This window comes from Microcebus murinus, chromosome 1 (assembly GCF_040939455.1).
Source record: "Microcebus murinus isolate Inina chromosome 1, M.murinus_Inina_mat1.0, whole genome shotgun sequence".
Taxonomy (NCBI): domain Eukaryota; kingdom Metazoa; phylum Chordata; class Mammalia; order Primates; family Cheirogaleidae; genus Microcebus; species Microcebus murinus.
Window position 1 is genome coordinate 81,800,069 of NC_134104.1, and position 23,371 is coordinate 81,823,439.

Here is a 23,371-nt window from a genome sequence, read left to right on the forward strand (position 1 = left end):
TTGGAGGCCAAGGCAGGAAGATTGCTTGAAGCCAGGAGTTCAAAACACCAGCCTGAACAAGAGCGAGACCCCATTTCTACAAAAAGTAGAAAATTTAGCTGGGCATGGTGGCACACACTTATAGTCCCAGCTACTCAGCAGGCTGAAGCAGGAGGATCACTTGAACCCAGAGATTGAGGCTGCAGTGAGCTATGATTATGCCACTGCACTCTAGACTGGGCAACAGAGCAAGATCCTATTTAAAAAAAGAAGAGTAAAGAGTAAACCATATGTGTATACTCTATCTTTTGCGTAAATAAAATATGGAATTAAAAAGTTGTAAGGGAGTGTCATCTCTCAAATGACTTTTATTCCCTTGATTACCTAATTATTCTCCAAGTACCTATTTCAACATTTTAATTAAAATATACAGATGTAGATGCATAACCATAATGTCTGACAATTCACCACATAGCTGGAAGGAAAGACATATATCACAAGACCAAAAACTTGCCAACTCTTATTCTGACTACTGATACTAAACCAGAAAACTTTATGACTCAAAAATAATGTTTTAAAAGTTTCAAATATGCTAGACTCAAGAAAAACTTAAAAAATTATGTATTGGCCTGAGATGTCAGGCTTACTATGTAACATGTCTGTGTATGTTGTGTATTATCAACAATAAAAGACAAAAACATGGCACATGTAAAATCACAGGATGGGAGGTAGGGGGAGATTTCTACTGCTCTTCCAACAGCCCAGGACATTATATACCCAGTTTTAAAAAAATCTATTTTGAGTGGAGACTGGCTAGAAAAAAACTTTTTTTAAAAAGAAATAAAGAGAGAATCTAAAGAACGCTTCATTTTCCCATTACCTTCAACTTTACAAGCTGAGCCTGTTTTCCTAGCAATCTTTAGTCAGCAAAATCAACCATTAAGCAAATGCATAGAAAAAATTTAGTATTAAGTGTTGTAATGATTTCAAAACATATGCCACCACTTTTTAAAAAGTTAAATTAAAAGCCACTAGGTTTGAAAATGAACATCTTCCCTTTTAGACCTTTTAAAATTAACTAATATACATCATATAGTACATTCCTGAAACTACTACTGGACCACAACAGTAACTTCACGTAAGTCTCATCAGCTATCTGGAAAGACAAACCTAGTATTCGAGCAGCCAACATATTTTTAAAGTAATACAGGTGGGGCGAGGTGGCCCACGCCTGTAATCCTAGCACTCTGGGAGGTCGAGGCGAGAGGACTGCTCAAGGTCAGGAGTTCAAGACCAGCCGGAGCAAGAGTGAGACCCTCATCTCTACTAAAAAATAGAAAGAAATTAGCTGGACAACTAAAAATATATAGAAAAAAATTAGCCAGGCATGGTGGTTGCATGCCTGTAGTCCCAGCTACTCGAGAGGCTGAGGCAGAAGGATTGCTTAACCCAGGAGTTTTACCAGAAGATTTATAGTAATCTTCTATCAGAAGATTTATGTAACAATATTAACTTGGGCATTGTTTTTGTTTTTTGGGTTTTTTTTGTAATAGCAAAAAATCTGCTAATAATTTTATCTATTTATTTTTAAAAAGAGACATGGTCTTACTCTGTCACCCAGACTGGACTGTGGTAGCTCACTGAAACCTCAAACATCTGTGCTCACACGATCCTCCCGCCTAGCCTGCCACACAGCGGGGACTACAGGTATGGAACACCACTACCTACCTTCTTTTTTACATACATTTTGTAGAGATAGGGTCTTGCCATGTTGCCAGGATGGTCTTGAACTGCTGGCCGCAAGCAATCCTCCCACCTTGGCTTCCCAAAGTGCTCAGATTACAGGCATGAACCACTGTACCTGGCTACTAATAATTTTAATGTCTTTTATGATACAGACAAAGGAATTTTATGAAGTGGTTAGAAAGAATGAGGTAAATCTATATGAGCAGATAATGAAAATGTCCGATGTCCTAATTAACTGAATTAAAAAAATATATTATAAGTATATAATATAATCCAATTTTTACGATTTAAAAAAATATAATCTTTATAAATGCTAAGAAAGAAAGCTAAAGAGAATTTTGATAAATGAGATTTAAGTTGGGGTGGGTGGACAAGCACACCTACACTAAGAGGGAAGGTTCACTTTTACTCTATATAATTCTGTATCATTTCATTTTTTACATTAAGCTTTATTACTTGGAAACTAAAGGGAGGAGGAGACTTTCCAAAAGTTCCCTGGTTCAAAAAGTAAAGCACTAACACAAACAAAATTTCTAAACATTTCAGGTCATATGGATAGATTTCTAACAAACAATGGCAAAAAAAAAAAAAAAAAAAATCCATGGATAGCAAAATTAAGCTTAAATTTACTTCCTTATATTGTAGACAGCAAATTTCACCAGGGATGAACCATAAAACAAAGTGAAATAAAACACTCTAGGATCATCAATTCAATCTCTAACATAAACATTTTGTTGACAGCTGGGGAGATGAGCCAGAGATGGTTCAAGAACAGGGCGTAGACTAGGACTGGAGAAAAGTACACTGTAACGCCACCTTCAGTACCCACCAAGAGTAGTTTTTCCTTTAATCTGAGACTTTATCAGTATGTATCTGAACAGAAAGGTATAAAAAAGACACTACTCTAAAAATTGATCACCACAATTTCTGATCACCACAATTTCTAATTCTATAACATTTCTAAACTTAAGTCATTCCTTGTTTGACCTAACTCTTGTTTGCCCAAATTCCAGAAGAAAAATTCTGTACCAGAAGTAAATTTTGAAAATGAAAATCCTTACAGAAAGATGTAAGGAACCACCACATCTGGTTCATTTTTTAAATATTTTATAGAGATGAGGTCTTGCTGTTACCTAGGCTGGTCTCAAACTCCTGGCCTAAAGCAATCTTCCCACTTAGGCCTCCCAAAGTGCTAGGATTATACCTCTGATCCACTGCAGTGGACCTAAATAGCTATTTCATTAGTAAAGGTTCTCCTATCCTACCACCCTATATAAAGTAGGTACAAAAGAGACTTGAAAATCTTTCAATACTATCAAACTAACTTCCTGTGAGAAATATACATTATATTTGAGCACCTAAGAGGGATGGTACAAATTTCTTCAAAACCGGAAATCAAATTTTCTGTCATCATTGCACCTGTATTTGACCATTACTTCCCAGTTTCTTTTCTATTAATAAAAGCAAAGAATGGTAACACTGAAGAGACAGACATCCAAGATATAATAAGCATGAAACAAAACAAGATACAAGAAAGCAGTATAATATGATCCCATTTTTGTTGGAGGTGGGGGGGGGGGGGAGAAAAAGCCTGGAATAATACGCAAACCACGAATGGAGGTTTTAAAATCTGAGTGGTGATTTTTTTTCTTTTCTGTACTTTTCAAAATTTTCCAGACATTTCTAGAATATTCCATAAGGCAGTATGCTAATTATAATATTTCACATGATTATATATAAACTACATTAATGACCACTATAATAAACTATAATATTTTTCAAATATATTGAGGCAAAATTCACAAGACAAATTTTAAATAATTAGCAAAAAAGAAAACAGTGGGCTGGGCGAGATGGCTCATGCCTGTAAATCCTAGCACTCTGGGAGTCCGAGGGTGGGAGGATTGCTCAAGGTCAGGAGTTAGAAACCACATCTCTACTAAAAATAGAAAGAAATTAATTGGTCAACTAAAAATGTACAGAAAAAATTAGCCGGGCATGGTGGCGCATGCCTGTAGTCCCAGCTACTTGGGAGGCTGAGGCAGAAGGACTGCTTGAGCCCAGGAGTTTGAGGTTGCTGTGAGCTAGGATGATGCCACGGCACTCTAGCCTGGTAAACAGAGTGAGACTCTGTCTCAAAAACAAAACAAAACAAAACAAAACAGTGTGCCAGGTTCTTTTAAAATCAATACAAATGCACTATCATCCTTATCTTTCAAATTATTTTCATTACAATGATAAAGAAACTTTATCAATTCCACAAAGCTAAACATGGGAGAATTGAGAGCAGTTCTAACTCCAAAACTCAAACACTGCTACATTACACAGTCATCACCACCAATAGAAAGAAGAATTAAATTTCTCCTACAAGAATATTTATTCAAGCCAAAAAAAATAGACCCAAGAAAATAAAATTAAAAATACATACCTCTACTTCATCTCCTTCACTGATTTCTTTTTTTATATCAGGTGGTGGTGGTAATCTAACTTCATTAAATGGAACCTGGCGTTCTGGTTGCCAACTGAAGGATTAGAAAAGGTATCAACAGTTTTAAAATATGCCCCTAACATGAAATCTATATAGTCCATGTTCAGTCCTATATATATTTTTTAAGTTAATCATTTACCTTTCCCAAGTAAGTTACTGAGGTAGAATAGATTTTGCATGGCTCTTGACAAAGTTTACGATTAACATCATTGGTAATTATATATTATCTTCTAAATTAATTATTCTAATAGCAGTACATACATTATTCTGCAAATGAAATAGGCTAAGTCCACAGTAATGACTTAGATTTGAAATAATGTCACATCCACACAGCTGCCAAACAGTAGTGACATCAACTTATTTCAAACACTTTATAACTATATGACCTGTCAAAAAAAGAACACAATCTCATAGATTATAAAACAATATAAACTACAAAATTATTTTTAGTATGTTTACAAAAATACAAAAAAATTAACTGGCAATTACTTTGAATAGCTGAATTACAAAAGATTTCATTTTCTCACATTCAATTTATCTTTTCTACAGTGAAAATACATACTGTAACCAGAACCTACAAAGAGCTTACTTTTTTTTTTTTTGAGACAGAGTCTCGCTTTGTTGCCCAGGCTAGAGTGAGTGCCATGGCGTCAGCCTCGCTCACAGCAACCTCAAACTAACTCCTGGGCTCAAGCAATCCTCCTGCCTCAGCCTCCCGAGTAGCTGGGACTACAGGCATGCACCACCATGCCCGGCTAATTTTTTCTATATATATGTTAGTTGGCCAATTAATATGTTTCTATTTATAGTAGAGACGGGGTCTCGCTCTTGCTCAGGGTGGTTTCGAACTCCTGACCTTGAGCAATCCGCCTGCCTTGGCCTCCCAGAGTGCTAGGATTACAGGCGTGAGCCACCACGCCCAGCCAAAGAGCTTACTTTTAATCTTTGGCATAAATATGAATGTATTAAACTATTAATCTAACCACTGCTTAAATGGCATTTTTTGTGTTGTATTTTGTAAGCTAAATTTGTTTTTTTGTTTGTGTTTTTTTTTTTTTTGAGACAGAGTCTCACTCTGTTGCTCAGGGTAGAGTGCCATGGCATCAGCTAGCTCACAGCCCTCAAACTCCTGGGCTTAAGCAATCCTACTGTCTCAGCCTCCCGAGTAGCTGGACTACAGGCATGCACCACCATGCCCGGCTATTTTTTCTCTATATTTTTAGTTGTCCAGCTAATTTCTTTCTGTATTTTTTTTTTAGTATAGACAGGGTCTGACCCTTGCTCAGGCTGGTCTCTAACTCCTGACCTTGAGCGATCCTCCCCGCCTGGCCTTCCAGAGTGCTAGGATTATAGGCGTGAGCCACCAACGTCAGGCCTATAAACTGAATTTATAAAGTCAAAAATTCCTCATTACTCTGAAGTTCACAAAGGTCATATATTATGCCTGGGAGGTATACTAGCACATAAAATGTTCCTTAAGTTTCTATCTATGAATACTGGGCAAAGCAGCAGCTGACAAGTCAAAGATTTTGGGGTGCTTTCTTTTTGCTCTCACCATCTAAATGGCAGCTCCTCAAAAGACAAAAATCATCTCAACACTTGTTTCTACATGAAGCAGCTGCCAGGCAAAGATGCTTTACAGGTTGTTCCAGAAGCAGCTTAAAAGTGGAAGTTGAACAGTCCTTTCTGACCTTCGAATTTAACAGTGCTCTTTTATAACCCTTCCTAACCAAGCCCAGCATACTGTCTTTCCCGTTTTTAGACTACTTAACTCTTACAATATCTATAAAATTGATTATTAACATCAAACAATTAAAGATGGCCTAATATTAAATTTTGTGATTACCAGTAGCCATTTCGAAGGCCTTCTACAACATCATTTCAACATGCTGGACTTTTAAGAATTGAGCATATTAGGCCGGGTGCGGTGGCTCATGGTCAGGAGTTCAAGACCAGCGTGAACAAGAGCAAGACCCCATCTCTACTATAAATAGAAAGAAATTAATTGGCCAACTAAAAATATATAGAAAAAAAAAAAATTAGCCAGGCATGGTGGTGCATGCCTGTAGTACTAGCTACTCAGGAGGCTGAGGCAGAAGGATTGCTTGAGCCCAGGAGTTTGAGGTTGCTGTAAGCTAGGCTGATGCCATGGCACTCTAGCCTGGGGAACAGAGTAATACTCTATCTTCAAAAAAACAAAAAAAATTAAGCATATTTTAACTGAACCACTATTTCTGCAAAAACTACTTAATGATTCATGTCCATACATGTCTGGCAAAGAAGTGGGTTATAAAATAAGTGACAAATAAATGTGGACAGAAAAACAGGTGAAGTATTATCAAAAACAGGCTTACGTGAACTCACAAGATGATCAAACAACCAAAGCATGCTCCCCTCCCCCAACAAAGCAAAATCATTTTCCCACTGGCATCAGAAACACCCAAAGACAAACAGTTAGGCACTACCAATCATTAAAGTTAAGATGTCAATAAAAATAACTTACTTATTTTCAAAAACAACTGTGAGGGAATCTTCATGAACATCTTTGATAAATCCCTTCAAAACACAAAAACATTATTACAAGCATTATCAATATTAAATGTTGCATAACTGTAAAACGCTATATTAGAAATACAAAGACAATATAGAGTGCTGAAAGAACACAGGGTTTAGAATTAGGCAGATATGGGTCTAATTTCCATCTCCACCATTCATGAGATACATGACCTTATAAATTACTTAGCCTCTCTGAAAATCTCATTTTTCACATAGTATCACCTATCTCAAAATTAGCAAAAGTAAATGTATATCCCCGGAACACCACAGGTATTAGAGTGTGGCAGTCTTTACTATTTTGACTAAGAATTCAGTATTCAGTATGGTGATATATGAATTCAAGCTCTGGAATCTGGACACCAGGGATTCATATCCCACCAGCTCTACCGCTTGTATATTGAGCATAGTTTTAACCTAATGGAGTTAATTATGGTATCATACCTACATACCAAACAATAAAATAATCAATGTTAAGCACGGTATCTGGCACAGAGTAAGAATTTAATTTCGTTATAAACACTATAAATATTACAGTCCACCTTTTTGTAAAATGAATGACATTTTGGATATCATCTTTGTCATTAACTTAATCATCTTTTTCCTGCCTACTTCTCTTCCCTTAAAAAAGGGGGGGCTATAGTTAAGTACAATACATTGCCTCAAAACTATTTTGGAATGAAAATAAATAGATTCTCAGTAAAAAGTTCTTTAGCCTTAAAATTAATATCAAAATTAGACTTTTCACTATAACTTCAATTTGATTAATACAGTTGAAAAAAATCATAAGATTTGACATACTGAAGAAAGCAAAGGACTCCAGTGTTGAATTACTGTTGTTCAAATACTTATTCTACCACTATGTAACCTTAGGCAAACAGTCCTTGGCACTTGTATTACTACAATTAACATGAAATGACATTATATATTAGTCAAATGCTTAAACACATACTTTAAATCATTGGGTACTTAGTGAATACTTTTCTAAAACATCTTTATCACACTAGACTCCATAATATCCACTAAAAATTAGCTATATATACAGATGCATGCGTTATCTGGTCAAAGCATGGCACAACTGAACACATCTGTTTATCTCACTAAGTAACACTAAAGATTTATAAGCATAAACCCACAAGAAAAAAAGAGAATAAAGGGAAAAGACAAAATTGAAACAAAATTTTTTTTTTAATTTATAAAGCAGACTGAAGAGGATTAACAGTAATAAAAAAGCAACAATATTTATAATGCTCGCTATGTGTCAGATATTATTCTAAGGAAATTAGACTATGAAACATAAATTTGCAGTAGGAAAACCTAAAAGCAAGTAGATCAGCACTACAACCCCCCCAAAATCTTTGGAACTAGAGAAAGTCTTGCAGAAGAAGGAAACAGATGGGAATGAAAATAAAATCTGTCATTTTATTTTCTTCAACAATGTAGGATAACCAACCACAGAATGTAGGTAATTCATAAATTTCAAGTCTGGCAGTGCCCTCCCACCACATTTGTTACTCAATTACATTATTTTGTAATTTAGCTCTGTTTTCCAGCTCCAACTGCCTGTTATCTCATTTATTTGTGTGCTGTGAGACATTTCCATGCAAATATTCTCATCAAGGACTAAAACTCAAGATACCTTCTTCTTCAAGATTGTTATAGCAGCTCCTGCCTTGCAATTCCAAATCTAAAAATTAAGAGCTGCCACTCCAGTTCAGGCTTTAATTATGTGACCATGCCGTAGTAACAACTTCCTGGCCAGTTTTTCTATTTCTTGAAGTGCACACTCACATTCAGCAAACACTTTGGTCAGCACTTTCATAGTTATGGGTTACAAGTAAATTTATATACATGCTATTCTTGCCATTTTTAATGAATACTTCAGAAACTGAGAATTTCCAAGTTCATGAATATTAGTAAAGCATATCTTGCTATCAGAAGTTAGTCATAGTTTCAACTTTCACCAACATTGTCTAGTCATTCAAAAAAGCAACCTTTTTTTTTTTTTTTTGAGACAGAGTCTCTGTTGCCCTGGCTAGAATGCCGTGGCGTCAGCCTAGCATAGCAACCTCAAACCCCTGGGCTCAAGCAATCCTTCTGCCTCAGCCTCCTGAGTAGCTGGGACTACAGGCATGCGCCACTATGCCCAGCTAATTTTTTCTATATATTTTTAGTTGACCAATTAATTTCTTTCTATTTTTAGTAGAGATGGGGTCTTGCTCTTGCTCAGGCTGGTCTCGAACTCCTGAGCTCAAGCAATCCTCCCACCTCGGCCTCCCAGAGTGCTAGAATTACAAGCATGAGCCACGGCACTCTGCCCAAAAAACAACTTTAACAGAGTTTGGAAAGTCTCACCAATCTTTCTAGTTTCCGTATAATACATATCGTTGATTAGTTTAAGTCATAACTCCATGCCACTAGAAAATTTTACTTTTCATTATAATGAAAATATTTTTTTTCTACCTAAAAATCAGCGTTTCTACCTTCCCCACGAACACTTCCACCATAAAGATCAGCATCAACTTAGTTTGGGTGCACACTTTTCACAAACTTGAAGTGAAAACACAGCTCTGAACATCTATTCTTATTGCTAATATCTTTCCACCATATTTATTAAATTAAGGACCTAACACCTCCTCCTCCTCAAAATGTATTTGGACTGCAGTGGACAATTTCTAATGATCTAACTCCCTAAAATTTAATCCCCAAATCCTAAATTCTAGAGAAAAGCTACTTCCAATAGCCAGATCTCTATAAAATTGAGCCCATTTGATACAGGACACAGTCAAAAGTTTTAAAGGTATTTTTGTACTCTCCAAACCACCAGTATAACTGCTAGGTACCTATCTGTTCAAGAGACCCAAAATGACAGAATTAGATCTTTGCTAAAATCTTTTGAAGACACCGATAACAATGGCCACATTTGTCTGCACATGGTATGAAGGGGCTTTATGCCTTTAAGTTTCTTTTTTGTTGTTGTTGGTTCTTTTATGTCTTTAAGTTTCCATAACTTCTATCATCCTCTTGTTAGTCCCAAACTTTGGGGATTTAGACCGTCTCTCTTCCTATTCACATTCATCTGGCCCAGGACTCATTTCTCAGAACAAAACCTTTGACATTTCTTTGTTTTCTTCATATATATATATATACACACACACGCACACACATATGTACAAACACAGACGATTTCAAGGCATCATTATAAAATGGTCACTCATTCTGTTCATTCACACAGTCTAGTATGTTTACATTTAATAATCATCAATAAATAACCAGGGAGTATAACACATCTGAAATGCGCTCAGAATCTTAAAAAGTTATCTGTACATCTCTGACAAAATAAAAAACAGATATCATATAATAAAAAAACAGAAATGCCATAAATTACATGTAAAATAAAGGGGGGAAGGGTAGAGGTAGTAGCAAGATGCTCTGAGCAGTAAAAGCACTATTTGAAGAACTGATATTCAAAAGCAATCCAGCCTAAAATAGAAATTATTTTTAAAAAGGTTTAGTCAAAGATTCGCTAAGGTGACAAATTAACTAATAATTAGCTTTCTAGATATAAACAACAAAAAGCTGGAAAATAAAATGGACAAAAAAATATTCTACTTACAATAACCACCAAGAAACTCTCCTACAAATTTCCTAAACAAAGAAATGTTCAGAGCCTCTGTGTAGAAATCTTTTGAAACTCTAATAAATATAAATAGAAAACTTAGGAAAATGGAAATCATGTTCTTAGATAGGCATTGAAACTACAAAAATTTCAATATCCCCCTAAAATTAACCTACAATTTCAATGGGCTCCCACTAACATATTGAAGGAGTGTGTTTATGTATTCTGTTGGAGGGGAAAGGGGTTAAAATTATAAAATTATACTAAAGTCTACCTCAAAAATAAAAGGCAGCACTCAAAAACGAAACTTTTAAAATGGGAGTGGTGGTGACCTACAGGTAGCCTACAGAAGCAAAAAAAAAGAAAGAAAACTGGGGGGGAATAACAAGAAAACACTACACCCAACATTAAAGTTTATTTTAAAACTACAATAATCAAGACAGAAAAGATATTTTAAAAACACAAGACCACAGGTTCCAAAAACAGGTCTAAGTAGTTTAAGAATTTACAAATAGGAGGAGAAAAATGGCTTATTTTTGTTTGTTTGAGATAGTGTCTTGCTCTGTCCCCTAGGCTAGCCTGTACTGGCATCATCATAGTTCACTGCAATCTCAAACTCCTGGGCTCAAGTGATCCTCCTGTTTCAATCTCCCCAAGTAGCTGGGACTATAAATGTGAACCACCACTCCCAGTTAATTTTTTGTATTTTACGTAGAGACAGGGTCTCCCTATGTTGCTCAAGCTGGTCTTGAACTCCTGGCCTCAAGCAATCCTCCCACCTCAGCCTCCCAAAGTGCTAGGAATACAGGCGTGAAACACCACACCTGGCCTGAATTATTTTTAATTGGTATTGAGACATTTGGATAACTTTGGGAAAAATAAAATAGATTTTTCATCCTAACAAAAACCAATGCGTAAAAGATTCAAACTTTTTAAAAATCAATCAAGATTCCAGGAGAAAGAATGAGTAAAATATTTGTAAGTTTGGAATGAGGAAGGCCTTTCTAACCAACAAACAAAACCCAAAGCCACAAAATCTTACAAATGTATACTACCCAAAAGCTAAAACACAGGGTGTCCCAAAAGTCTCCATACAAAGGAAAAATTTTGTAATGAATATTTCGTAAATAAAGGTACATTCAGCTATATGTCCCGTTTTCCCTACGTATGGCAACTTTTGGGACACCCTATATAATAAACAATATTGGCCAGGAGCAATGGCTCACACCTATAATCCTAGCACTTCAGGAGGCTGAGACAGGAGCACTGCTTGAAAGTCGAGGAGTTGGAGACCAGCCTGGGCGATACTGAGACCCACTGAGACCGCATCTCTATGAAAAATAAAAACATTAGCCAGGTGTGGTGGCATGCACCTAGAGACCCAGCTACTTGAGAAGCTGAGGCAGGATTGCTTGAGCCAAAGGAGTTTGGTTTCACAGCGAGCTATGATGATGCCACTACACTCCAGCCCAGGCAAAAGAGGGAAACCCTATCTCAAAAAATGGACACGCTTGAAGTTCTGACTGGGGGGTGGAGGGGGGAGGCAAGGGCAATATACGTAACCTTAACATTTGTACCCCCACAATATGCTGGGAAAAAATTAAAATAAATAATTAAAAAAAATATCCATGTAGAAAGTTTTTACTAAAAGAAAAAAAAAAAAAAGGAAAAAAAAAAATAATAAACAGGGCAGGGTGCAGTGGCTCACGCCTGTAATCCTAGCACTCCGGGAGGTCAAGGTGGGAGGATCTCTTGAGGTCAGGAGTTTGAGACCAGCCTAAGCAAGAGTGAGACCCAGTCTCTACTAAAAACAGAAAAAATGAGCTAGGCATGGTGGCACACACCTGTAGTCCCAGCTACGTGGGAGGCTGAGGCAGGGTAACCACATGAGCCCAGGAGTTTGAGGTTACTGTGAGCTAGGCTGACGTCAGGGTACTCTAGCTGGGGCAACAGGGCAAGCCTCTTTCCCACACAAAATAAATAAATAAATAAAAATATCACGTACAAAGGGGCAGGAGGATGAAATACCATGCAACAGAATAAAATTCCTAATTCACAATATTCTAGCAAGAGTAAGAAAGAAATTAATAAAGAAGGTAACAATGAATTTCATGAACTAAACGAACATGTAATTCACAGAAAAAAATGTAATTGTAATATATAAATCTTCTTTAATGTGTTCCAAATTTGCTACAACTTGTTCTGAACTCAGCTTTTCTCCTCCCACTTTATGTCTTGTAGATTTTTATCAGAACATAAAGATCTACCTCATTTTTTGACATTTGCATAGTGCTTGGCAATTTTGAGGTGGCATCATAAATCACCTGTGGGAGAACAGGGTGCAAAGCATATTTGCCTAATTTATAAACACATTTTTGAAATCAAATAATATAGTTGTAAAACAAAGTTTTTCAACTAGATGGAAGAAGTCATGGGGGAAAATCCTATCAATTAAGCAGAAAGAAATGTAATATGAATACATTTCAGGAATTGAAAGATTGTAATTATAAATACAGTCAAAACCAGAAGAGATGAATTATGGGGCCTGGCTGTGGGTAAGTCATCTAATCTAATGACACTGTATGAAGACACATAAAATTTCATTTACAAACCTTCCAGACCACTTATTTTAGAGAAAGGGAAGTTGAAACAATAACACACTGACATAGCCCCAAGTTTCACTCTCTAGGACTGGTTATAAATACTATTTACAACTTCATCTTCTGCCTGGAGCTCTTTTCATTAAATCATCACAAGCTAGATGAGAAAATGCTTTTGCCAATTCATATAGTTTAAAAGATTAAGTCTGGTAGCAATACTAATCAGGAGAAATAAGGAACCTTTCACAAAGAGGTACTTTAAGGCAAGGTTACAGAACAAAATACCAAATCTAGTGCACAACTGGAAAGGCAGTTATCATGTCTAAAACACAGACATGTTTAAAACACTGATCAATCTATCAGATACCTTGCTTGAGCTGTGGCTTAGAAACCTGCAGATGCCTGAATCCCTTTGAGAACGTTCCCAGTAAACCCATTAAGAAATACCATCCTATGAAGATGAAGGGTTTGTCTGAAAAAAAAACAAAAACAAAAAAAAAAAAAAAAAAAAAGAAATACCATCCTAGAGCTTCAGCTGCTGAACACTTGGAGGCGCTGGGAGGGTCGCACATCCAGAACAGGCAGGAAGCTCACAATCCTGCCCTAATACATCTCCTTCTCTTCTTCTGGCAGCTCATCTGTATCCTTTGTAGTATCTTTTGTATTAAGATAGTAAATGTTAAGTGTTTCTCTGAGTTCTGTGAACCATCCTATTAACAGACTCCAAGGAGGGGGTTGCAGGAGCCCGTTTGTAGTCTATCGGTCAGAGTATAGGTTAACAACCAATACGCTGGGATCAGCACCTCAAGTGGGGGCAGTCTTGTGGAACTGAGTCCTCAATCTATGATCTCCAGGTAGACAGCATCGGAACTGACTTCAATATAGAACACCCAGTTGGTACCCACTGGAGAATTGACTGGTATGAGGGCGAGAGGGAACCCACACACATCTGGTCACAGAAGTGTTCTGTATTGAATGTGAGAGCAGAAAGAAAAAAGTGGTTTTTCTTCTTACAATTTAAACTGAATAAAAATGGAAACAAAATCTCAGAACACTAGAACAGTAACTAGGAGAAATGTAAAGCACCAAATGCAAAAAGAAGAGTCTCAAATAAATTAGTTCTATCATAAGAAACTAGAAAAGAGCATATGAAACCCAAGGTAAACAGGAAAAAAAAGATTAAAGCAGAAATTAACAAAAAAAAAAAAAGAGAAAAAAGAAGATACTAGTCTGATGATTTCAAATTCAATCTATTAGATTTTTTATATACATATATATAGAATCTGGTTCTGTCGCCCCAGCTAGAGTGCAGTGGCATCATTGTAGCTCACTGTAACCTCAAATTCCTGGGCTCAAGGGATCCTCCTGCCTCAGCCTCTAAATTAGTTGGACTACAGGCCCAGGCCACTATGCCAGCAGGAAGCTCACAACTTTTTAATGACTTCAAATCTCAAGATTCCAACCCATTAAAAATTTTCATAAAGCAAGGGACCTGTCTGGAATCAAGCCTCTAGTTCACATTTATTCTCTTAAGCAAGCAAAAGGAAGAGTGAGTCTCATACATTGTTATTTCCTTCAAACTTGATCAAGTATTCTTACATAGTTTGCCACTCTAGCTTTAATATCTAAGATTTTCTTTTTAATGTCTCTTCTCATGGATCACTGGCATGAAATTTAAACATTTTTCCCTCTGGATTTATTTGGTACAACATTCAGAAATAACTTATACAGTGTGTTAAAAACATTGCAGTTAATGGCTTAATTTCCTGAAGCAAACTTGTGGTAAAATGTATTTCTAAAAATAGAGATTAAAATAAAAATAAATTTTTCTCTATTAGAGACATTGGGCTGTTTGTAACATGCTGTAGGACTCTTCCTCTGAGTAGGCTGATACTCTATTTTCCCCAAATACAGCAGTTAAAGATTACTACCATGGATAAATTTGATTGTAAAAATATAACACCCATGGGAAATAGTTACTAGTATAATTTATGCAAAATTCACCATCTCAGGTTTTTGTTTTTCAAGAACTGCCACAATGGATATCACTTGTTATCCCTTCATCAATTATCAGTTTGTTTATTGATTTATTCTCTGGCTTCAGTCTAACTTCCCAGCCAATCACTTTAATGATTTCACATCTCCAAAATCAGGATGCTTCTTAAAATTGACTATTTGTTAAAATAGCTGATAATCAGCCACATGTCAGTCAGGACACAAATGTCACTGTTTAGGCATGCTCAAATTTGATTTGCTTACAGTTTTCTATGGCACTTGACAGTAACCTCTTGACATTTCAGTAAGCAAACCAGTGAAGAACCATGTTAGGAAGGACTGAGGTTTCTTACCAGAAGGCTGTTTTGTTGACACCTGATAAAATCTAGAAAGCACCAGCATCAAAACTTCTTAGTCAAAATTCCTGAAAGAAAATACTGGAGGTAATCGAGGTGAGCTCTTTTAGATAATAGAGGAGAGCTCTTTTAAAGTATGCTTGCAATATCAATACTCTCCATATTGAGAAGCACTGAGAAGATATGAGAAAGGATACAAATATTTGAATGTTAAGATGTCTTAACCAAGTTATTTTGCTTAAATGTCCCATTGTATGGGATATCTTTAAGTTAGTAAGAATACTAAGGCCAGGTGAGGTGGCTCACACCTATAATCCTAACACTTTGGGAGGCAAAGGCCAGAGGATTGCTTGAGGCCAGGAGTTCAAGGCCAGGCTAAGCAAGAACAATCCCAGTCTCTTACAAAATATAGAAAAATCAGCCGATGGTGGTGGTGCACACCTGTAGTCCCAGCTACTTGAGAGGCTGAGGGAGGAGGATCAGGATCACTGGAGCCCAGGAGTTTGAGATTGCAGTAAGCTATGATGATGCCACTGCACTCCAGCCTTGGCCCCAGGGTCAAGACCCTATCTCAATTTAAGGAAAAAAGCACTAAGCTAAAAGATAAAGAAAAACCACTGCTCAGATTAATTGGTCACATTTCTTCTTTCTTAGTGGTAGAGTACCTATTACAACTGATGCCATTTTACATACTATGAAATTGCATCAATCTTCCACTAATTTCTCCAATCTATATACTGAAAAATAGCCCATTCTTTAGATTCTACATCTAACTTCCAACTACTTAGGCATCTCTACATGGCTTATTGACAATTCATTATGTCCACAGTTGAGTACAGAAGATCTTAAAAGAGAAAACTGAACATAGCTAACAGTTCTTCTTAACCAGGGTTCTAAGAAAATACAGTTCAATAAGGCATCTATTGTGTTTAAGGAATGAATTTCTCTCTCTTGCATCTAGAGTGGTATTACCTATGTACCACCGTTGGAGAATTGAGAAAATAGTTTCTGTGTTTTATATTAATAGCTCACATGAGAAACTCAGGCTAAGAAAGGCTGACTTGTCTCTCAGATCTGCGTGATCATCACTTCCTAGGCAACTCTCCTTTAAAAAGAAAATGCTGCTCAATTTGTAAGCTAAAGGAGGTGAAGCTTTTAAATAAACTGGCACACCTTTGTGCCAGGAGTATTTAAAGCTACTCCCCCTCCCCCAAAATACCATGGTAAATTTTCCTGGAGCCCTTACGGCAAGTAATGTAGAAGATTCATAATAAAATAAACATATTATGTTTCTAGATTATCTATGTAGTTAACAGATATAGAAAGAACTCCTTATCAGGGCGAAGGGGGAAAAACACCTTACTAAATGAAAACATAACAGTGGTTTCACTATAAAGGTTAAGTCTCAGATCCACTACCTACTTGTTTGTAGGTAAAGCAAGAGAGGACAAGGCAGTAACATAAAGAAAATAAGATTCCTAACTGGCTTTGTTTGCCAAGAAATAATCACAATGTTTCCTTCTTGGAGCCTCTTTTTAGTCTTCCCAGAACACCCCAAAGATTTTTTTTTTTTTTTTTTTTTTTTTTTTAGACAGAGTCTCACTTTGTTGTCCAGGCTAGAGTGAGTGCCGTGGCGTCAGCCTAGCTCACAGCAACCTCAAACTCCTGGGCTTGAGTGATCCTTCTGCCTCAGCCTCCCGAGTAGCTGGGACTACAGGCATGCGCCACCATGCCCAGCTAATTTTATATATATATATATCAGTTGGCCAATTAATTTCTTTCTATTTATAGTAGAGACGGGGTCTCGCTCTTGCTCAGGCTGGTTTTGAACTCCTGACCTTGAGCAATCCGCCCGCCTCGGCCTCCCAAGAGCTAGGATTACAGGCGTGAGCCACAGCGCCCGGCCTCACCCCAAAGATTTTTTAGAGCAATTTTCAGGCAGTTCTATCAACCCAGAATGGAATTCAGCCCTCCTGGATACTGAACATCGAACTGTGATCCCAATCCTAGAAGAGAGGGAGAAATGGCTTAGGAGAACAAGTACCTAATTCCCACACATGCAAAAACAAAACAACTTTCAAACAGAGATGGATTAGTAAATAATATACATGGTACTAGCACAACTGCCTATCCATATGAATATTCAAAAATAATTCTTGTGGTAGCTAAATAATGGGTACACATGGAAGCTGACTGGGGAATGATAGACAATGGAGATTCAGAGGTGCTGGGGGCACAGATGGTTGGTGGTTGCTTGGTGGATACAATGTGCATTCTTTCAGTAATGTATGCAAAGAAGAACTTGACTTCACCACAATGCTATACAATAATGCAGCAAAAACTGCACTTGTACCCCATGAATATATACAAGTAAAAAATAAATGGAGAGGCCGGTCGGTGGCTCACCCCTGTTATCCTAGCACTCTGGGAGGCCGAGGCGGGTGGATTGCTCAAGGTCAGGAGTGAGACCCAGTCTCTACTAAAGAATAGAAAGAAATGAGCTGCACAACTAAAAATATATAGAGAAAAAATTAGCCGGGAATACATGCCTGTAGTCCCAGCTACTCGGGAGGCTGAGGCAGAAGGATTGCTTGAGCCCAGGAGTTTGAGGTAGCTGGGAGCTAGACTGACGCCATGGCACTCTAGCCAGGGCAACAGAGTGAGACTCTGCCTCAATCAATCAATAAATCAATAAATCAATAAATAAATGAGAAAGAAAATAATGCTTGATGTAGTGCATAAATGTAAAAATAAAACACTGCCAAGACAACCTAAGAAATTGCATGTGTAATCTGGACACAGGCTGTTTTAACCAGGACTGGAAACCCAGAAGCATTAATGGAAAAAAACAGTTCAGTATGTAAAAAATAAAACTTCCCTATGATCAGAGATATCAAAAAGGTAAAAAGCCTGGGCAGTGGCTCACGCCCGTAATCCTAGCACTCTGGGAGGCTGAGGCGGGAGGACCGCTCAAGGTCAGGAGTTCGAAACCAGGCTGAGCAAGAGCCACACCGTCTCTACTAAAAATAGAAAGAAATTAATTGGCCAACTAAAAATACATATAGAAAAAATTAGCTGGGCAAGGTGGCACATGCCTGTAGTCCCAGCTACTCAGGAGGCTGAGACAGGAAGACTGTTTGAGCCCAGGAGTTTAGGGTTGCTGTGAGCTAGGCTGACGCCTCAACACTCTAGCCAAGGCAACAGAGTGAGACCCTGTCTCAAAAAAAAAAAAAAAAAAAAAAAAGATGGAGGGGAGGGAATGCTCTTACATTAGGGCAAAGGGTCAATATCTATAATATAAAAAGAGATCTCAAAATCTGACAAATAAAGGATACCTCAATGAAAAAATGGGCAAAAGACAAGCAATTCTTGCAAAGGTAAATTAAAATGGCAAAGAAACACTGAAATTCACAAGTGGGATATGCAAATCAAAGTTCCAATGAATCCCTGTACTTCCAACAGACAGGCAAAAATTAATTATAAAACCAACTTCTGGCAGGGACATAAAGAAAAAGAGTTGCCATTTATTAATGGAGGAAATGAGAAGTGTTGAGCCTTTCTGGAAAGTAATCTGTTAACATTTACTAGAGTCTGTTGAAAAAGTTCCCTTCCACTAAGCTAACCCATTCTTTGAAACCTAACCAATAAAAAGGTATGTGGAGCAACAAAAACCTAAGAACAAAATATGTCTATTAACTGGGGAATTACTGAATCTGATATATTTTTATGAATTATTATATAATCACTAAAAAATTATACTCCACATGAAAATATTCAAGATGTAGATTATTCTATTTTTATAGAGCAATACTGAAAAACCCTACATTTGTATTCTAAATGTTTATCTATGTACAACTTTATGAGCATGGACAAAAATCTAGAACCAAGTATACTTGGCTATAAAGGAGATACCTGACACAGAGGGGGAGATGAGAGATCAAGTGGTAAAAAGGAGCCAGAAAAAAAAGAGGGGAAAATGCAATAAACCAAGTTTGTATATAATGCCTATATATGTGTAAAATTATATACATGTATGTGTACAAATTTTTGAAAGAGTCGTGATATATCTTAAACACTTTGTCAGCCAGCACAATTTCCACACAACATATCTAACACATCACCATTGCCCACCTCTTCGTAATTTTTTATCTCTAGGGGTCTCAAATCTACACCCTATGTAATAAACTTCTTAGATGTTTATAACACTTAAAAGATCCGACTTGCAATTTGAGTCCAACAACAAGCACCAAACATTCAAGACTGCTAATGAATCAAAATTCTTAACTTCAAACAATATATGTTTTTAAAAGACCTACATAAATAAATTTACACAACAAAAATGATTTCAAATTAATGGATACATGCTCCACAAATAAGTCTGCAAATTTACCAATTACATCATACATTACAGGAATTACTGCATCATTGTGGAATAAGGAAAAAAAATTACTTAAGGCAAGACTTCAGCATTCATTAGTATTATTTAACTGTTTTAAACATTAAAAAAAAAAGACAGTAAGGATGTCAAGGTTTCACAAGAAAGCATATATATCTACTATTTGCACACCAGTAATGGTCTTGGCTTGTTAATTTCACAAGTTTGCAATATCCAACAATTCTCCTTGTAAAGGAATGACTTCATGGTTCCATATGACCACCTAAAACTATTCTTTCTTGTTGCAAAGAGTTGAAGTCCTATATGGTTCCCTCTATGTATGCATAAAGTTTTGGAACACAATCTGAACTTGACTAGAATCAATACATAACCTCTAAAAAAAATTGAATTCATTTTGAACCAAAATCACAAATGATGCTGTGACTGATTCATTTGTTCATTTAACAAATATATACTGAAGGCTTACTACGTACTAAGTACACGTATTTCAAGAAAATTTAAGACTTGAAAATAACATGAAAAACTACAAAAATAAAGTTATGAAAAGGAAGAAGAGCTATCTATGATTAATTAAGCAGATTAAGAAGGGGGAGCTAATCTCTGAGGCTCCTGAAGAAATCTTGACAGGGAAGCACACATTCCTTTGCCAACAATAACTATGAACTTCATCAGCTATTACTGGTGGAGACCTCTATTCATCCTCCCAAAATAGATGACAAAAATTGCTGAGGCTAGAGTGTGGAAGACAAGTTAAAACAACTGATACCATAAATTATCTTGTTTAAAAGAAGGAGCGATGGGGACAGAAACTTGAAATTTGATGTTAATTCAATTTTGCCACAGCTTTCAGCCTCTTCAATGTAAGGACATAAATTATGATGAGATTGTTATACATGTAAATATATATATATTTAGATTAACAAAGCAATGCCTTGCATTATTTTTGTTTTGCTCAAGCTATTCTTTTGAAAATTTGGTCCTGTGACAGAAAAGCCATCACAGCAGTTTCTTCCTATTTAACAGCTAATCATCTGCCAAAGACGACTCTTTTCTTTTATTCCTTTTAAACAAGACAACTCTTCTAAAGCCTTCTGACATTCAAAAATACTAAAAGGCAATTTTACTAATAAATGCCATACCGTAAGAAAATGATTTGAATAGGCAGTTTCATATATATGCATATTTAAGTGAACATAAACATATATATGCGTTTCAAATATTTCCCAAAATACCTTACATAATCAACACTAAAGCTAACAATTGTGGATGATATAAATCATTACCCAGTAAAAATATGTGAACCATATATTAATTTTAAAATTTCTAGTAGCCATATTTAATGTTTTTATTTTTTTAGAGACAGGGTCTCTCTCACTGTCACCTCAGCTGGAGTTCAGTAGTACAATCATAGCTCACTGCAGTCTCAAACTCCTGGCTCAAGCGATCCTCCTGCCTCAGCTTCCCAAGTAGCTGGGACTACAGGTGAGCTCCACCAATTGCTTTTTTTTTTTTTATTTAACCCAATATATCTAAAATATTTCAACTTGTAATCAATATTTAAAAAATGAGATTTTTTTATACTAAGTCTTTGAAATCCAGTATGTATTTCATACTTAAAGGATAGGTCAATTCAGACTGGTACATTTCAGCCCCATGACTGGTGACTACTATATTAGAAAGCAGAATTCTGTAAAGTGAAGACATAACTCAAAGCATTTCTCCAAGAATCCTCCCTATTCAGCCCTCATAGTTTCCACTGTATTATAAGTACTAATAATCTGGCAAACCACATATTTGTACGCCAAAAAAAAAAAAAAAGTCATACCATAATGGTTAAAGAGATCAGATTTGTGGAATTATGATCAGAGTTTGCAGCACGAATCAGCCTCTAATTTTATAGATCTGGATTCACTAAGTCTCTGTATCCTCAAATGGGGTTAACACTATCTGCTTCACTGTGGTTGAGAGTATTAAATGAGAAATCCATGTCATGTACTAAGAAGTCTGACTAGTCATCTGGGTGCTCAAAAAATATTACTGTTATTGTTGCTGGAGCTAGAACAGGACCTTCATCAACTAACAGAACCTAGCAGACATTAGGCAACTTGATAAATCCCTATTAAAAGAAATCCAACTGCCTCATATTAGAGTATATGAAAAAAAACAAAGTCTCCAGCCTGAGCAAAAGTGAGACCTTGTCTCTACAAAAAACAAGAAAAATTAGCCAGGTGTTCTGGCATACGCCTTTAGCTACTTGGGAGGCTGAGGCAGGAGGATCACAAGAGCCCAGGAGTTTGAGGTTGCAGTGAGCTATCATGGTGCCATTGCACTCTAAAGTGGGCAACAAAATGTGCCTCAAAAAAATAAACAAGATCTCACAGCTAGGGATTACAAGAATGCATATTGCTTCTCTCACTACAAAAAAGTTAATTTGACACCCTTAAGATAGTGATAGAGAACTCATATAATCCAGTCAAGTGTCTGTCTTTGTCTTCCTAAATAAAATGTAAGCTTATTACCATAAAATTACCTTTAAAGAACCCCTAATGCTAGGCTAAACTAGGCAACTGGAAGTGAGAAGCTCTAGAATTAAATGCCATTTCAGTAACAGGGTAATCTATCACAAATTAGTTAATCACTAGTCATTTTCATAATATATAAAATGGGGATTAGGCCAGGCATGGTGGCTCATGCCTGTAATTCTAGCACTCTGGGAGGCCGAGGCTTAGGTCAGGAGTTCAAGACCAGCCTGAGCAAGAGTGAGATCCCATCTCTACTAAAAATAGAAAGAAATTAGCAGGACAACTAAAATTAACTGGGCATGGTGGCACATGCCTGTAGTCCCAGTTACTTGGGAGGCTGAGGCAAGAGGATCGCTTGAGCCGAGGAGTTTGAGGTTGCTGTGAGCTAGGCTGACACCATAGCACTCTAGCCTGGGCAACAGAGCAAGAGCCTGTCTCAAAAAAAAGAATGAAGATTAAAAGGTATCTCATCCAGAGTCCTTAAGAAAATAAGGAAATAGACATAGAAGATGTCTATGGTTTAATAGATATCTAGTAAATAACAGACTCACTTCAAACTATTGTCGTACTCATAGAAGGCACACAAATATCTGATGATACAGAAAACATACAGGTGCATAAAAGTAAAAACATGGACAAAACTAAGTTTTCTGGAAGTATACAAAGCCAAGGCCTTGACAATATAACTCTAAATAGATTTTTTTCTTTTTTGTTCTTTTGTTTCCAGGTTTTTCATAATTATGTATTACTTTTGTAATACAAAAACTTTCCAAGAAAAATATGCACTTAATTTTTCTAAATTTTTTCCAGAAGTTTCTACACATAGCATTGAAATTTTTTTTTAAATTTTTGTAGAGGCTGGTCCAAGCACAATGGTGTTTAAAACTAATTGATCACAACCAGTTAGATTCCTTTGTTCTTTCTCCACTCTCACTGCTTCACTTGACTAGCCTTAAAAAAAAAATTTTTTTTATAGAGACAGGGTCTCATTATGTTGCCCAGGCTGGTCTTGAACTCCCAGCCTCAAGCAATTCCCCTACCTCGTCCTCCCAAAATGCTGGGATTACAGGTGTGAGCCACCATACCGTCTTAAATTTAATTTTTAAAAACTGTGACT

General features: G+C 36.6%; 1 protein-coding gene across 5 annotated transcripts in view; it reads right to left on the reverse strand.

Annotated features, from left to right (window-relative positions):
- Window positions 1-23,371, reverse strand: part of FXR1 (FMR1 autosomal homolog 1) — a 72,895-nt gene that overhangs the window by 44,183 nt on the left and 5,341 nt on the right. For all 5 annotated transcript variants that reach the window (XM_012736982.3, XM_012736981.2, XM_012736980.3 and 2 more), the window contains exons 2-3: window positions 6,717-6,769; window positions 4,154-4,247 (exon numbers count right to left, since the gene is read on the reverse strand). In XM_012736982.3, the coding sequence (XP_012592436.1) occupies window positions 4,154-4,247; window positions 6,717-6,769 (147 nt within the window). The remainder of the gene's footprint in view (window positions 1-4,153; window positions 4,248-6,716; window positions 6,770-23,371) is intronic.